General features: G+C 38.2%; 1 protein-coding gene across 1 annotated transcript in view; it reads right to left on the reverse strand.

The window, feature by feature from the left end:
• The window catches only part of cdkal1 (CDK5 regulatory subunit associated protein 1-like 1), a 274,804-nt gene that overhangs the window by 110,451 nt on the left and 145,713 nt on the right, over positions 1–18,640 (reverse strand). Inside the window, exon 9 of the mRNA XM_084726284.1 lies at positions 9,627–9,793. Coding sequence (XP_084582410.1) covers positions 9,627–9,793 — 167 coding nt within the window. The remainder of the gene's footprint in view (positions 1–9,626; positions 9,794–18,640) is intronic.

The raw sequence follows: 18,640 nt of genomic DNA on the forward strand, positions 1-18,640 counted from the left end.
TCACTCAGCAGTGCCCAGTGGCAAAAATTAAAGTGCTGCTTTAATGCCTTCACTCTTGGGTGGATGAACCATGCAGCTCAAAGCAGAATTCAACAAGCTTAAACAAACCAATCAAGAATTGGCATGAGTGTTTTTTTTTTGTTTTGTTTTTTGTTTTGTTTTTTATCATTCCTGACAGTGTTTAAAAGGAACATAATACTGTTTCTCACTCTCCCTGCCACTTTCTCCTTCCCCCCACCGGGCCTGTCACTCCCATTCACACAAACAGGCACGCAATCCTTTCATCTTTGGTTGATCAGCTCAGATAGACACATAAACCAGAAAGGATCCATCTTAAATGGCTTAGCTCAAAGGATCTAATATCTACCCCCTCAAATCAGATACGACAGAAAAGAACATATATGGGAAAAAAAAAAGACAGAGCCTAGATAAAAGGTGGTTTGTGAGATCACTCTGAGCTCGGTGCTCTAAATTCCTTTGGAATATTCTGCATAAGGATTTTTTCTGTTGCCCTCTGCTCTGTTTAATGCACAAGTACAGATACTGACAAATTTTACCCTCCATTTTACTTGTACTTGTAAAAAGCGTATGATCCGTACCAGATACTTGTTTCAGCTGAGTACTTGCTCAACCTTAGCATTTATTATTATACATCTATAAAACTCTGTTGATGCAAACCAGAGAGACAGAGTGACACCGCTGTCAAAATGTCAAATGTCAGCAGTCGTAATTTTTTTTAAGACTTATACAAAACATCTTCTATAAGGTGAAATAAGTTGATGGAATTTCTCACCACTTGTTCAGGATGACTAAAAAAACGCCTGGTGAAAATACACTCAACATTGTCAAGACAGAAGAACCGGGTCTTTCTCTGTGTGTTTGAGTGTGTAGTACACTAGCACAGAAAGACGACAAAAATGAAGTCTTCTTATAATCATCAACATGCCAACAAGTTTTGAGTGCGTAATTGATGAACAGAATGCAACAACAACCTTGATGTGGAAGAGCTACTCAGAGAAATGAAAAAAACAAGTTAGAGTAGTAATTAATTTCCTTTTCTATTGGTGATGTCTTATAATTAGTTAAATTGGTGATAATGTTTTGAAGTTTCATGGCATATGTCCAGTCCTATTACCTCAAACGAAAATAAAATCTTACACAACTGTTAAAGTAGTACACTGTCAGTACTAGTATCTGGTGCACACTTAATCATATTCGTAGAGAATAAGTAATAAGTATATATTGGTGATTGCATTTTAACAACACACACAAACACAGCTGGAATCCCCAGAGTGCCAACACACAAACAGAAAGGGTCACAGTCTGGATCAAGTGAACGTTCAGAAGTAAACCAATGATAAGTAGCACCTAACTGCATTCACACACACACACTCACAGACATATACACAAACACACACATAACAGAGTATTAACAGGGTTCACCCAGGGGAGACTGTAGAGAAAATGATTGTACAAGCCGTTCCCAGGATAATAAGTCAGGTCCCCATGAGTGTGCAATGACACACACAAACACACAGTCGGTGGGAATGTATTCAGCAGCAGAAAGAGGAACTGAGCTCCCAATGGTATTAAACATTTCAAACACTTCAGGCTGCACTTGATTTTCCCTGGAGGTTATACCGAGCCTACAGCACCTCACACAGCGCAGATAAAATCTATGTATTGCACAATAAAAGGGAAATTAAGTGCATGTGTAGCATTGGAATGTCACACTGTATTATGCTGACTGTTGTGAGCTGAAGAACAAATGACTCTGATACTTATTTTTAAGCATTTTGGCATTTTCCATATTTTTTCTGCATTATACAGTAGTGACTGTAGGACAGCTCTTCCCCAATTCATTTTTATTAACATGTTTTTCCTCTTACTTGTAGTGCTATTTATCCATCAAGATTATTTTGGTGTGAGTTGCCAAATTTTCAGCCTTCTCTGGAATATAATGGAACTGGATGGCAACCGGCTTGTGGTGCTCAAAGTGCCAAAAACATCTAAAAAGCTCAACTGCAAAGTCTCTTCTCAGAAAATATGACACAAATATGACACGATCCGCAGACCTTGTGAGCAGTTTCATGCAGGAACTGTTTTCTTTCTACTGAACTACACCTACCATCTGTATCACCGCACAGAGGGCAGCGTCTATCTACTCACAGATGAGAGGCTCGTGGCAGCACAGGATGTTAACATTAATGCCATCCTCCTCTGTTGAGCTGTTGCAGTAGCACCACTAAGCTAATTAGAGTGGCGAAATGGTTGATGGATGCCGAAAATAATTCCTTACTAAAAGTGCTCGCAACAAGGTCTGTGGATTACCTTGATAACCAGGTCATGATTTCTGAAAAGACAGTGTTTCTGAAAAAAGCAAAGTGTCATTGAGTTCCATTACATTCGAGAGAAGGCAGACATCTCTATGCCTATACTCCTTAAACTAAGCATTTCATACAAAAACAATCAAATGATCTATTTATGAATATATGAATAAATAGCACTACAGGACAGAGCACAAAATTTTTTTTTGATTTTGAGTGGTCTGTCCCTTTAAATAGTGAAAGAAGCCAACCAAAGACAAAAATGCACAAAACCCCTATATGGATGAATATGTTTTCCCGCAGCTGCATATTACATTAACAAATTCTTTTTATTCTTTGATAAAAAAAATTTTTTTAAAGTATTTAAAGCCACAACAAAAGGCACAAAAAGATCTGTTTTAAATGGGCTGCCAGTATTTAAATCTCCATCTTACAGAATTTATAATAAACCGTGATCTCTCAGAAAATATCATTCACTGCAGTAAGACAGTACTCTTAATTTAGAGGCACATCAGAATAGCTTTACTGTGAGCATTCATTTGGTGCCGGGTCCCTCACACAATGCTACATTAGGCCTCTAATGTGAAGAGGCTCCCAAAGGCTTCATTAAAATGAAAATGGTCTGAGAGGGTGTGTCTGAGTGTGTGCCCGTACAGCTGTGCTCGTGTGCACATCTGAGTGTGAAGGTGAGAGATGTGTGCGGCTATGTGAGATGTGTGTGTATTCATGTGCGTGAATACTTGTGTCCTGGGTATGAAAAATATCCGGCGATTCAGAGGATGGAGTTTCCACTTTGTTACGGGTATTTGGTAGTTTGTCAACCTTCTCAAGGCCCAGCGCAGCTCCATCGAACTGTGACACAAATGTCTTGCTGTCAATGGAAAATAAATGGCCAAATGAAAAAAAAGAAGAAATTAAAAGTTCAAATAAAATTAAAAAAAAAATACAAACACTGTCCAGTTTCATGTCACAGAGTAAGCAACTATTCACCTTTAAGATCAAAACCACAACAGCATTTGGCACTAGAGAACAATAAACTTGACTTATTACTTTTTAGACATTGAGGAAATCCATTTAGGAGATGAAAAACACCAATTTACATTTCATGGTTTTGCAAAATGACATTTTAAGTTTGCTTAATTACATTTTCTTCACAGCTAAATGAAAACCAGCTAACGAGACTAAAGGACTGATTTACATTTTGTTTCTCTGACTGTAATTACAAGATCCTATTTTGGAACTAAACGTTTTGAGCTGTGCAAAATGTTAAAGGACCAGTGTGTATGATTTAGTAGCATTCTAGTGGTTCTAAGGTCATGAAAACACAGAGAATCTAATTTTCAGGTGATTGTACACCGGCCATTCTCAGCCAGCGCGGCTGACTGGGCCTCAGAGCACCATCCAGTAAGCCGGATAGTAGGGTTGGGCAATACACTGTTTCCACCACAGGAGCTATTCTCGCACGATTATGGTGTGATCTTGCACAATCGCTGCAATCCAGCTACCTCAGAGCACAATTTCAGCCTCAGCACTGCTTACCATGCTCTCATGTGACGTCTGGCAGTAATGCACATCTAACCGAAGAAGAGAGTGACAAGAAAACATGGAGGAGGATACTGCAAATGCAGAGAAGAGGCATCCCAACAATTCCAATCATTTTTGCACACGTTAACTCATTTGTAACCTTTTAGTCTCTCATGTGAGGAAGTTTTTGTTCGTAGTTCCAAGTGGAGGAAGAAATAATCCAATGTGATTAAGTATGGTACGGCATGCTTATTATAAGTACATTTACAGAACAATTACTGTATGATATATACTATTACTATGATATAAAATTACATATACCACCATAGAGGATTTTTGCAAACCACGAGGGCGATATGATAATTTAGAAGTTATTTATCTTTATATCTAAATGTGCTCAAGAATTCCCACAAGTAAAAAATACCTCATTAAAAATGGATAATATCAGTCACCAATATCACCACGATATTTCATCAGGCAGAGACAAACATGTTTTGCTGCTGTTGACGAGCCAACTTACTGATATGGGGAGGTGGTCATTGGTATATTTTTTAATAAGAAGTGGGTCGTCGGTTACGAAAGCTTGTGAACCCCTGTCATATACTCATGAAAACATACCTATGAATATTATATTCCATTTCTGCTGTATTTTACCAGTAACCCCTCATAAATCTTACACACTGGACCCTGAAGTCAAATCACTCTTTGCTTACAACAGTACGGTCTCACATCACCGTTTCACAGAGCTAACTGTGGAGAGTGTGTGAACTGCATATCTGATGTATCTCTAGTCAAACTGATATGAGCTCGGTGGAGGATGTTTAATGGACAACTGCTATTTCATTCATCTCAGCCTGACTGATTGCTCTGTACAAGGAGGCTATTTTCACACCTCATTTATTGAGTCTGCTAGCATGCTAGATTCAATCACACCCTGAGGCTTACACTTGCACATGCACAGGTATCTGCATGCGCACACGCGCACACACACACACCTTAGGGTATAGGATCAGATGACCTACTGCTGCACTTTTGACAGCTGCTTAGCAATTTGTTGACAGGCTGATGGACAGAAGGACAGACAGATCGATGGACACACAGATAAAAAAAAAATGCTGAATTCAAAAATATAAAGTCTTATAGAGGGAAAAAAATGTGAGAAAAGTAGCAGTGCTAGACACTTTTACTTGCTACTACTCAAGTAAAAATGTCCACCGACGGCATGCAATCAACTAAAATGTCAGAGACAAGTGGCCCATGAGAGGCGATTGGGCCTTTAACTGCTCCAATCAGCAAATGGTGCTATGAGGCTGTCTACATCTGTCAGAAAAAAAAACAGTCTGCACATAAGACAGAAGGAGACCGTGGAAAAGCGTTGATCTGAGTGAGTGTCTGTGAGAGAGGGTGATCTTTTAGGGGGAAGCGGAGAGGTAACTTGGCCTTTTCAGCATCAATCACAGCCATTCAGTGTGATGTTGTTATATAAGCGCTGGTGTTCTTCAAAAGAAAAGACAGCGGGTTATAATTTGGCCTTTACTTAAGATGACGGATGAATCTACTACGAAGATTTGGCCTTCACCATCATCACCACAGCCTTGTTATTGCTGTGATTACCACCATCATGAGAGGAATTGGAGAAAAGTGACAGAAGAAGACGTGAAGGAAGAGTAATTAGGAGGAGAAAAACAAAAGTTTAGAGGTGGTGAATGATGAACAAAACTTAAATGGTTACAAGAAGAACATGAATAATTACTAAACAGAAAGAACTGGAGGAAGAAAGGGGAGTTGAAGCCAGGATCAGAAGGAGAAACAAGCTAAATCAAAGAGGACTTAAAGTCAAGGAAGAGCAAGAAGGAAACTCAACATACAGAAAGTTTATAAGTAGAACTAGAAAGAGAAATGGGTAGGGGAGGCATCTGAAGAGGCACTGGCAGGGGAGTGGAGAAAACAGGGGAGAGGATAAAGGGTAAATGGGGGACAGGAGCAACAAAAGACAATGATAAGTTAAAGAAGAGCACTCTTATCTTTCCTTATGTAGGTTAATTGACTGAGGAATTAAAGCAAAAAAGATATAATTCAATTCAATGCATGGATGTTAACAATGAAAGAGCCGGTAGCATATGAAATGATTCTTAACATACACACACACAGACTAAGCTAGTGTGTCGTCCTAGTATATTTCTAATTATCAGTTAATTGTTATTCCCTATCATTAGGAGGGTGGTTTTTTAATTGTAATGTAGCCAAGCAGAAAGCCTACCTATACATGTGGGGGACAATTAGCCACCTCCATTAACCCCTGGTTAATTACAACCTCCACTGCTGCTTCCCACAGCACTTTCCTACTCCTTCTTACCCCTCATCTCTATCCCCGGGCCTTCATCCCCATTTTTTTCATTTCTGCCCTCATTTCATTCATGTATGATCTCCAATCTTCCTTGATTGTTTGATTCAAAAGTATATCTGTTGTGAACTTAACTGGCTTTTTTTTTTTTTTTTACTAAAAAGTTTTGCTTCACTTTCTAGGTTACAATCACCTTATTTCAGCCTTCTATGTCCTTCCTTTTTCCATTATTATTTCTCTCCTCCACTCTTTCCAAACAATTTTCCTCAGGGATGAGACTGGGAAAGTTAAAAGGCAAGCAAAGCTAGAGAAATATATTTTATCATGAGTGACATGTAAACCAGAAACAATGACAATCAACATTGAGAAACAACCTTGACTTGTCTTTGTTTCTTTTTCTCTTCTTTAAGTTGCCACCTGAAATGTACAAAACTACAATGCTACTACCGAGGAAAAGAGCAACAATTAGATACTGCACGGTGCGATGAAGAGCATCAGCTCAAAAGGGAGCCACAATGTGCTGATCTTGTTTGTCTTCATTGCTGCTTTTTGTTTGTCCAGCACCTGGTCACCAGGCCTACTGACGCATGTTCTGTCCACACTGGATTTATTAATGTAAGAGGCTAATGTCTGGTTCTCACTCTTACAAAACAAAACAACACTCTGTAGCGTAGTTCCATACACTACATAGCTAAAGCATAGAACTATACAGAATTACATAACATAATTACAAAATTAAAAGTCTGTTTCACTCTGTCTAAAATTTGTCTCTTGCTTGCCCACATGTGCCATATCTATTTCTCTCTTTCTCTCAGTTGATATCCAGGTGTATACCTATTTAACAATGTGAAAGTATATGCAGCTTCAAGGTTGGATTACGACACTATACTCCACTATATCTGTAGAAAAATGTATTTTTAATTCAGAGATGTAAAATGTAAAATCAGACTTTTTTGTCACTGTACACATAACTACATACATTCCTGTTGGTATATGATGTTAATGAAAAGCTGGACACTAACTAGTAGGGGTGAACATGAATCGGAAACAAATTGATGCAGCACTAGCGTATTGATACATCTCAATAGGACACACGTTTCATTTTTGGCATCAGGGAACTTTAATCCATTTTCTTTCCCCTCCTGCCTCTGCCTGCACTGCTCTTGCTGGACACCTGCTGCTGCGTTCACACAAAACAAGCGCTGAAAACAGTGACAGAAGTGACACTGTGCCGTGTCACACCACCAAATTTTCATAACGCTTAAGTGTAGAATAAGTTTTGGGTTTCATAAGAAAGATGAGAAACGCCGCTGCAAATCATTTATGCAAAACGTGTCTGATAGCAGAGTACAGAGCCACGAGTCTGACGCACAGAGACGTCATGTCACTGTGAGAGCAGGTAACACTTCACTGTTCCTCCACACTAATCAAAACCACAGCACTCTTCATATGAACCAGAGTAGAATATCATCTTACTGCAACAATACTATTTTAAACAGTTTTACAGTTTGTTCACAGATTCTCATTTAGGTTACAGGATCTCATTTACACATGAGACTCATAATAAGGTGTTAACACCACTGTAATGTCTCCTCTCTGTCTCTAATGTTACTATATTTAGTAAAACTAACAGGATTTTTTTTGTAGTAAATGTAGCATTAGTTGAATCAAAATGTAAAGATTCACAAATTGCCTTATCTTGTATTGCATCATATCGTCTCATGACAGGGCTGAATCATATCGAACTGAATCGTTGGCTATTTAAAAATTTCTGAGATATATCGTATTGTTGAACATGTATTGAGATACGCATTAGAGTTGGGCAATATGCTAAAAATTTTCCAAGCAATCATCGTCAGCTCATCCATCGGTGATTTGCGATATCATCGTCCCCCCCACCCACCTTCTCCCGATCTCTCAAGTCTCAGCTAGGAGATGTGTGCAAGTGGTGAATTCACTATGTTATGCATGCTGCATACGTTCACTACTTCCAATGGACAAAATAAACTCACAAAGTGTCTACAAATTACATGTTTTCACACTTATTTTCCATTTTAAACAGAGAAATACAACTGTTCACCTTATGAATTCAAGTTTCTCTCTTTTACTGAACAAATACAAGCTTAAATGGCTCGTTAACGCCTCGGAAAACAGACTTCATTTAAACTGGACAGAAAAACATGTAAAACTCACCAAAACCGACTTTGTTAGTCTATCCACTCTTCTAACAATCACCAACTCTGGTTTGGTCAAAATAAATTCTCACTAGAGTCTATAGTCTTTCACAGTGAAGCTGCTAGCAGAGCTACAATACAGGTACCTGCACAGTAACTCTCTCACAGGGCTGTCAAAGCTTTACCAGACTCCCTGTCTGTCCAGTGGAGTAATGAAGAATCTGACAGAGGCAGCTCATGGCTGCTGGCAGAGAAGATCTTAACAGAATCTGAGAGTCTATTTACCCTTTAAGTTCATTTTGGACAAGGTTACATTACTGACATTAGGGAAGATCAGTGCAACATTTCAAGTTACATCAACCGAGAAGCAAAGGTCTTGGCTTAGGTGCAATGTGTCTGCCCAGGCAGAGTTCAGACAAAAAGGTCAATAAATGGTACCCTGCTAGCTAGTTTTGCGCATCTACAGTAATCATCCTTTAGTAATTCCTTTTGTTTTACAAATGGTAGAATTAAAACTAATGGCTGATTTGACAAATGTTGTAACTACATGGAGAAGACCCTAAGAGTGTCCTGCTGTCTGGACTTCATTGATTTTGACAACACTGGAATAACGACAGACCAGAGTGACCACAAAACAGAAACATGTTCATGTTTCTTACGCATCCTACTTTAATTATTCTAATAATTTGGACAAATTAACTCAACTCTCCAAGTCGATTTGCTGTCTGAAAGCAAAGGCCGGATATGCCTATTGTCCACTGATGGTGGAAAGTGGTGATAACACGTTATAATATTTTGTTATTTAAATGATAGAAAATGCATGTGTGATAGACAGAGACAGACATACAAAAACACAGTGAGAGAAAGGAGTAGAAAGAGAAGGAGAGAGAGAAGGGATAACAATGTCCATTGTTCCATTAGGGAAGACAATAATGACTGATAAAATGAGGTTGCTAAAGAGGACACAATGGTCCTTAATTGACTCATTAGGGAGAGAAGAGAATGAACTGCACTAATGAATGGAGCGTGAGCGTTGCAGCTAAACTGCTTGGTAAGCAAAATAGAAAGGCATTTAGTTTATTAAATCTAGGCAAAGCAATATTTTTTGTTCACAGACAGGGATAGCACAAGAGACAATTGGGACAAAAACTAAACAGTGAAAAGGAAAAAGTATTTTAGTTTTATTTATCAGTGATGCATTATTATTATCTTTGATGGTAATTCTGTGTTAAATGTGTGACTGGGTGCTGTGCATACCTCTAAGTGTTCCAGGATATAAGGTGGGTTTGTCATACCCAACCTTAGCATGGCACCTTCAGGAATCTCCTCCACCAATCTCCACAGCAACGTGGGTAGGTCTGTCCCTATGTCTCGACCATACGCTCCTGTGTCCTCACTGGTCAACCAGATCTCACACACTCCCTCTGGAAAGAGTAACAAAAACAAAGATTAAACATCCTAAATAACAATTTATTTTAGTTGTGTTCCCAAATTTTCAGATTTGCAGAATGATGACTTGTAGCTTGTAGCTTCCTTGTCTCAAGGATCTAGAGTGTTAGTCAATATGACACTGTTGCTACCAATGATTAGTTTAAGTATGGCAGTTTAAAGTATGGCTCATCCATCAGGACCTATAGATGCATTCAGTGTTTCTGGTAGCAAGCAGCAAAAGTAATTTGTCTGGAAGGAATGACACTGGGTTGTTGTTGTTGTTGTTGTTGTGTGTGTGTGTGGCAAAATCTGGTTCAGGAGATACCTACTGATGATGCTAAATAGTGAAGCTTGTGAGTTTTCATCAAACCAAGTTGCCATGACGACATAATATTCACCACAAAACAGAAAGTTTTTGACTGTACAGTGTGGCTGGTTTTGTTCTCATCTTATTATATGGTCCTGGAGACAACTACTGTAGTGGGATCTACCACAAAGGTGATTTTGAGGACTTTGCCAGATGTTTATATATCTGTTTGTCTGTGGACAGATGTTGTCAATGTGACTGAGTCACAACCATGGAAGATGCAGTCATGGAATTTTACAGATGTGTAACTGAGATCAAAATGAAGGCTGAGTTTGAAGATGGCTGTGGTCCAACCCATGAGTACTAACTACACAAATAACAATGCAGCGATGACCACTTATGGGTCAGAAGGCATTCATTTTTTCCAGCATCACGGGATCCCATTGTAAGATGGTCTCTAGTGTCAGAACTGATTTAATTTGATTTGTTAAAGTAAAACTAGAACAACATTTCATAACTTTAAACACTTTCAGGTAGTTTGGAGTCTGTAGTCCCCTGGTAGAGGAAAAGTGCTCCAGTGTCAAGGCTAACTAGAATTATCACCTCACAGTTGTGTTTACATCATCATCATTTACATGCCTGTATAATGTGTAATGAAGACTGAAGGAATATAATGAAAGGTATTGAATATATTTTTCACCATACTGACTGACTGAATGGGACAGATGGACATATGGACAATGCAAAAAAACAGTTTTTCCAGACACGGCTGTTGCCAGCACTGTTATAGTTCCCTGGGTTTGAAACACATAAATGAGTACAAAAAGTATTCATTTATGCTTCTTTTTGTTCTTCTATCTCACATGAAGTGATATTTACTGTCTTGTTTGTTTAATTATGTGAATGCTATAAAACTTTAAAAAAATAAGTTTAATGATAATGAAGCTGTTTTTCTTCAGGTTTCACTCCCAGTCTCCCTGAGGATAAACTGATTAATATGTGTGTGGTTCTCACCACATTGGCCCACACAGTGTTTCACCACCACCACTGCAGCTCCTCCTAGGTATTATTATTTTATTACCTCTCTTGTTGTCATTGCCTAAATGCTCCAAGGCTTTGACAGGACCCAAATCATGACAGTCACTGACAAGTATTAAAAATACCCGTCTTACAAACATGCTTTCCAGGAATGTGAAGGTCACATACAGCAAGAGGGGACAATCTACCAGCTTCATGCTAAATTAGAGCAACGCTCATTGCTAGAGCTTAATGATCTAACTGTCATTTGGCTGTAGGTCTGGAAATGGTTGAGTGTCTGCTTAAGCTATGTGTTAAGACATATCATATCATGCAGGCACACAAAAATACATTTGCAATTGCAGGGGCACAAGCTCAAGTACACACAGACACACAAACACACAGTAAACCACACAACCATCATTATCATTAGCTGTGCAGAGACAGACAGAAAGATGCATGTGGTCATTCAGGGTGTAAAGATGGTGTTTGGCTAATTGGACTGTGTGACTGTGTGTGAGAGAGAGAGAAATAGAGTAAAACTGTGTGTTTAAAGGCGTGCACAGGCCAGATAGATTAAAGATGATGACAGTATAATTGTCCGGAGTGAAAGAGTTTCCAAAGCTCATCATCGTTGACATTAAGATGCACTAATGATTTCTGGAGCTAGCCATGTCTGAAAACACCATCAAAAACATCCATCAATCACACATGATCAGATCTAAAGGCTAACACACACAATACAAGAATGCATTCAGGATATGTTGTTCATTTGCTTCAGTATGCAATTAATCAAAAGCATATTTCACCTTGGTCCAATACTCAGTAATAGCCTAGTACATTAAATGTTCTTTATAATGTATGAACTAATTCAATTTATTTTACTTAGAATGCTCTGTTATAGCAGCGACATAGATAAGAGCTACCCATCTACTGCTGGAGACTAAAGAGCTTCACTGGAGCACGTGGAGGTCAAGCTCTATGCAGAGACACGTTGTCATCAGCTAACACTGATCCATTATGAAAGAGTGTCACTATTTAGCAACATTAATACCATGGGTGGTGTGCTGCGGTATTTTTTCAACATAATCAGTGTCACATTTCTCATCTTTTTAGCCTGAAGGAAGGTGGTGACAGCAAATTCCCAATACACGCAATGTCAGCTTGTTTGGGTTGAATTATACGAATTCCTCTGCCAAAGTCTAACCCTTGCCTGCATCATCTGCATCCCAGGAGTGAACGTATTCGTACATGCACACAACCAGCAGCATCACTTCCCAGTAATGTTGGCCAAAGTGTCTCTTCACACAGGGCCAGACCTGCGTTAAATTGGTCTAAACTGGTCCTTCCAAAACAACATTCATGGGATTCCACGCACATAATGCTGCCAAGTTAGTAAGCGTGTGTATTGTTTGGTATTAAATACCATTAGTGATTCCTGTGTTAATTATGTTTTGAACTGGGTGATGCTTTAGTGTTTACTCAAGGCCACAGTCATACATAGATCTGCAGATAAACTCAATAACCTGCCCAGTTATGTGCCCCTTTTGGCCTGCTTCTCGGTCCCTTTTGTATTAGGTGCGCCAATGGTGTTATCGTTGGCCAAAGACACAGAGAAGGTCACCGTTTCATCAGGAAATGTTAACTCGCTCTCCCTCCTCTATCTGCTCTCATACACACTACACAGCTGCTTCCTCTGGTTTCTGGTATGCGTGCAGTGCAGAGAAGGATCACAGTGGTTGAAATGTGTCTGTGTTGCATGTCAAGATTACTACAAAAACTCATTACTAAAGGGAGTGGGGGGTGGTAAGAAAATATCAATACACTTCAGTATTGTGATTTTACGTTTGTGACACTGTATCAGTGCTCAAAAGCCTGTATCGTGATTATAGCAGTGTTGCTATCCATCTTCACTGTTCTGATTGCATAAAAACGAAAAAGATTCAGGCAGTTTTTCCTAAAATTTGATGAAAAAAATGGCAATATATCACCTTGCTTACAATATCACAATATATTAAATCATAAGCCCTCTGTCGCCAGATTCTTGCCAATACACAACCCTACACTATGAGTAGGTGGTAAGCGAAATGGTGAAGCAGACACCATATTATAACAAATATTTTTAATTCAAAGTGTCCCACTAAGTAGGGATTAAGTTCCCTGGAAAAGTGTCTTTAAGCAGTCGGTGCTGTTCTGCAGCTGAACAAGACTTTTGGCCTTGATGTAAAAGGGAGACAGCTTAAGAATTTCAACATATAAATACAATGTCACTATTCAAAATAAGTTATTAAATTAAAAATAAAAGGTTGTATCTCTTAAAGTAAATTCAGCAAGTTTCCAGTCTGCTTTGACCTGTGTGTGTTCATATCACGAACTCTTCACCAAACCCCTGTTTTCCACGTCATCTTATGATGTAGTTTGATGTCAGAGCACTTATAAACAAGGGTGGGGAGCAGGACACTTTTCCTAAAAGCTATTAACATTCACTGAACTCTGACACAGTAGTGCAAAACCAGCACAGGGAGGGGTGAACAAAATGCCAAATGGAAAGAGGGCAGGACAGGAAGAAATTAATGATGAAAATAAACATTTTTACAAAAGAGTGGGACCTGTGTTGTCTGGGGTTTGAGATTTCAGGGGTGGCACTATAGCTTGGCAGAGAGCAGTAGCGTAATCTAGTTAACTGTGCACTCACACCACTCACTAACGCATACAGTACATGCATTCACACGTAAGTAAGGGCAGACTGGTATGTGTTACCAGACTGAAAGTCAGTGAAACAATTTATTGTATGCAACAAAAGACTTTAACAGCCAAGAACATTTATAGCCAGGGAGATTTAAACACTTTGGATTGAGTTTTCACAGTCTTTTACCCGTTCATACAGTTATTTTATGTTCACACTGTTATGTATCTGGACATACTGCATATCCTTTTTGTTTTCAAGAGAATCTGCTATTTAGGATTATGAGTTATGATAGTTATTTTTAAAATATTGCTCATGACTGGATTTTTATATACATGATGTGTTTCATTAGCTCACATAGATTGAAGTTTTGTCATGAAAATCATATCAACTGGTACAAACAAATTTAATCCTCATGCCTGCAATGCTGCTCTAAATAAAAATATCAGTGTATAGTTTAGCATTATTCTGTGATCAGCCAAAACATTAAAACCACTACAGATTAAGGGAATAACACTGATCATCTCATTACAATGGCACCTACTGAGGGGTGTGATATATTAAGCAGCAAGTGAACAGTTAGTTCTTAGAAGTTCTTAGAAGTTCTTAGAAGTTGATGTGTTGCAATGCAGAAAAAAATTGGACACGTGAGAATCTGACAAACTTTTATGTTATTTTTAAATTATGATGGCTAGATGACTGGGTCAGAGCATAGGGCAAATTTATACCAGGTTAGTTTCTATACTATTTACACCTTCCACTCCTAATTACAATATAATGTTGTGGCTCATCACTATATAATCATTATATAAACATATTTCTGCAAAAATTGCTGCAAATTAAGGCACTGGAGTTCTAAGTGGTAAACTTTTTTTATGACATCCAGGGTGTGTTTACTTTGCGAAAATCTATGATTTGCTGGATTAAAGGTTGATGGTCTGAAATGACTCACTTGGTGCATCAGACCCACAAATAGTACGGCATGTAGTCTCTGCCCTGTCTGATCATGGTTTGTTCAGTTTGCTGTCACACCTCTTGACCCGATACTTGCAAATTACTGAGGTGAAAGTTCTGTCACAAGACTATACTATTACGCATCCTTCTGCGTTTCTTATATACCTGAGTTTCATGTCGACTACACCACTGGTGGAGGGAGGGAGAGGGAGCGAGACACAGAGAGAGAGAGGAGGAAACAGCTGTGTGTCTACGCTGCATTTGTCTTTGTCCAAGAATAACACCATCATCATGTCTGACAAATGCCATACACATATCAAACCATCATCACTTCAACTCTGTGCCAAATACTTGCTGACTGCTGAATGTGGTGTGTGTGTGTGTGTGTTGGATCTCATGGTCATTTCTATGCCTGATTATATCATGAATACATGCCAACGTCTGCTGTTGTGTTTGCTCTACCAAAGTGACCACTTCAAGCTCTTTTAAATCTTCATTAGCAAAAAAATTAAAAGGGACACAAAGGATCCAGAACAAAATAAATAAATGAAAAGAAAGAAGAAACAACACAAAAACAAACCCACACCCCAACCCAGAATTCGAGGACGGGGCGAAACTATTTCCTACCAAATTTTATCTTGCTGATAAAGATGGAAGAAAACTGCTGCCTTTGTTTTCTGTTGGTGATGTTATCTAGTTTCATTCGTTTCATTCATTTCATCCAATAATCATCACCAATATCATATTGTTTCCAGGTCAACATTAGCAAAAGTATAAGCTGCAGTACTTAAAATCATGCTAGCATATACCGCAGCAGACCTCTATATATCATTATACTGTTTACATACATAATTTCTTATGGCCCTGTGTCCCCGCTCCGCCTCTGGATAAAAGGAAGGGAAGAGTGGGAGGAGAAAAAAGATGAGGGCTTTGAAGTGGTTGCTTTGAAGAAGCATGACAGAACCAATTGATTCAGGTGATTGGGAGCTTTAGTAAAGCCACTGTTGAAGCTGTAAAAGGGTCTTAAATCATAAATGAGACACACACAAGCAACACAACATGACCACACATTTTCATGTCATGCTTGTTTCTATTATTTGGTACATTCTGGCTCTGATTCATTGAATAGCACACACATACACATTTGCATACACAAAAACGGTCAAGCTGACTGAATATCAAAAGTTACTCCGAATGCTCCAAGTAGCAATAAATATCACAATTTCAGTGATATGACTTATCAAAATAATAGCTCGCTTTTGTCATACCCTCCAATAAATATCAGACATGAAATGACAAGGAAAATGGACCAGTTTAATCACTATGTCTGATATTGATACTGATTTTCTATCACTGTTTTTCGTCCAATTAAGCTATTACAAATATGAGAAATGACAAAACAATTTACTTTCTCTAAGTTTAAACTTGCGTTGATTACTTACAGAAAAATACTGGAAAAAATCCAAACAAATAAAAGCACTGAAAATCAATGCTGTCCAACAGGGAGAAATAGAGTTGAAAAAAATTTGATGAGAAAAACATTCAGAGAAATTTTCAAATTCTGCACTTAATAGCTTTAATCATAACTTTTATAGGTTTTATTCTGTAAGTTCATGGTCACTTAATTTTGAAAGGATAGTTGACTTATTATTTAAATTGATTGTGTGTACTTATTTAAATGATTAAATACATAAACTAGGATGTTTTCTAATCACTCAGTGGCAGACATCATTTTTGCATTGCTTTATGATTCTTTATAATAAAATATTCCTCCTTTAACAGCCACAGCAGTGATGTTCTTAGCCTAGCACACATCAACTGCATCAATGGCTTTGATACGGCAATAATATAAAGATGGGACATCTGTGGTTGATGTGTTGAATACTGTGCATTTTTAGAAAACTGTCAGTTCCTCGACCAAATTACTACCATTGCCTCCTTTATAAGCAGATTTTTTTAATCATAACTGTTTGTTTTGGCAGCTGCTTGTTCTGAGACTGTGTGACCAAAGCTCTGCCCTTCATGTAAATTATTGAGAAGGAGCTTGACATTTTACAGTTTTAAACAGACAGGGTCAGTAGTCCCACCATGTTTTTATACTTTTTAGGACTGACTTCACACAACTCCATCATGTATGAATGTAAACACACTATCATGTGTATCACACCCTAACCCTAACCCGTTTTTGTGCACATATATTTGTTTCAAAGTCTGCACTATATGTGGATTTCTGTATCCTTCTATCCCTACCCTACACATGTGAGTTCAGTATTCCTACTTATCTTAATCTCTTTGGCATGATATACATTTTGATTGGCTGCCACAGGCTATAATGTTTAAGAGATTATAGATTAGATGATCCTATTAAACTGCATTAAAACCTCCTTTTCCATAACACAAATCAACACATGGCTAAGCATGTTACAGCACATACATGTAGCGAGAGCATGACACAGAGAGCAAGATGGAAATGGTGAACATGGCTCAAGCTCATATAAACAAAAAGTGGTTGGCTGTTCAACTTTAAACAAATGTTCTTAAACTGTTCAGAGAATTATGTAATAAGTCAGTATTGGTCAATTATATTTCATTTGCATTTTAATACACCTTAATGTGACAGCCTGACAGTGTGGATTTATGTCTACACCCCTTGGGCAGATATACCTTAGAATATAAGCACACACATGCAGTACACGCCCCCTCACACATCATGGCAGCTTAATGTACACCGGCATGCTTAGCTGTGTGTTGCTTTTGTGTCATGGAAAATAAGGATTTAATGCAGTATAATAGGATCATCTTTATGTGCATATAATCTGTAATCTATTAAACATTACCCCCTGCAACCAATCAGATTGTGCATGACCTTATACGCAGCAATAACAGCTTAAATGCCTTTGAGCATATTCACTCTTTAACTCAATGACTCATGAAATACTTGCTACATTAAAACCAACAAAAATATATGGCTCATGTTCTGCTACTAGAAAATGTTAATCAGCATTTCAGGTCACACTTCTACAGGTAGACAGCGGAGCAAAACCAGGTGGCACCCTGCAATCAATGATTTTCAAAATGTACAGATTTAAAACAACAGCAAATCCAAAAGTTGACATCACAGTTTGCTCGCTAACACGTCTGCCAGTGCCAGTAGTTTGATTTGGAGAAGGTGACAACATCCTTCAACTTTTAATTTTACAGTAAGTTTTAGAACCAGTGTATACACACATTAAGTAGCTATATAGACCAACATACACTGTAAGGGTTTTTTAAGGACTAAACAATACAGTGCCTGAACAGAGTAGTTTATATGCTGAAATGTGTTTGGGGTTGCCACTATTTAAGATTTTCTCTTATTCCTCCCTTCTTTCCTTCTCTTAGGCATAGTAACTCATCTATGATATTACCACATATGTAGTATTTCATTACTTCAATCATTCAACATGCTCACGTTATACAAAAAAAAATATATTAACACAAGACCTCTATAGATTTTCTTTCATGTTATCTGTTGTATTTGGTATATACTTGACTCGCATTTGCTTGTCTTATCTTTGATTGTACCTCTCTACAACACAGATACTTGCTCAAAAAGGGTCAGAGGATATTAGTAATGTGCATGTTGTCTTCTATTACATTTGGCTGGAAAACCGCCAACTGCAAATCAGAGCTCAGCTTTAAATTATTACTTTAAAAGTATATTTCTACATAAAAATGACTTTTCTACCTTTCTACCATGGCCTTGCACATGTCAACACATATCTACGTAACAAGCAAAGCTGAGATACAGACAAGTGCATCCTTTATCTGCCACGTGGAGCTATTACTTCATTTGGCCAACATGAATATGTATCAGACAACAAATGAAGACACTGC

The sequence above is a fragment of the Lutjanus erythropterus genome, chromosome 9 (genome assembly GCF_056507025.1).
Source record: "Lutjanus erythropterus isolate fLutEry1 chromosome 9, fLutEry1.hap2, whole genome shotgun sequence".
NCBI classification, from domain to species: Eukaryota; Metazoa; Chordata; class Actinopteri; order Lutjaniformes; family Lutjanidae; genus Lutjanus; species Lutjanus erythropterus.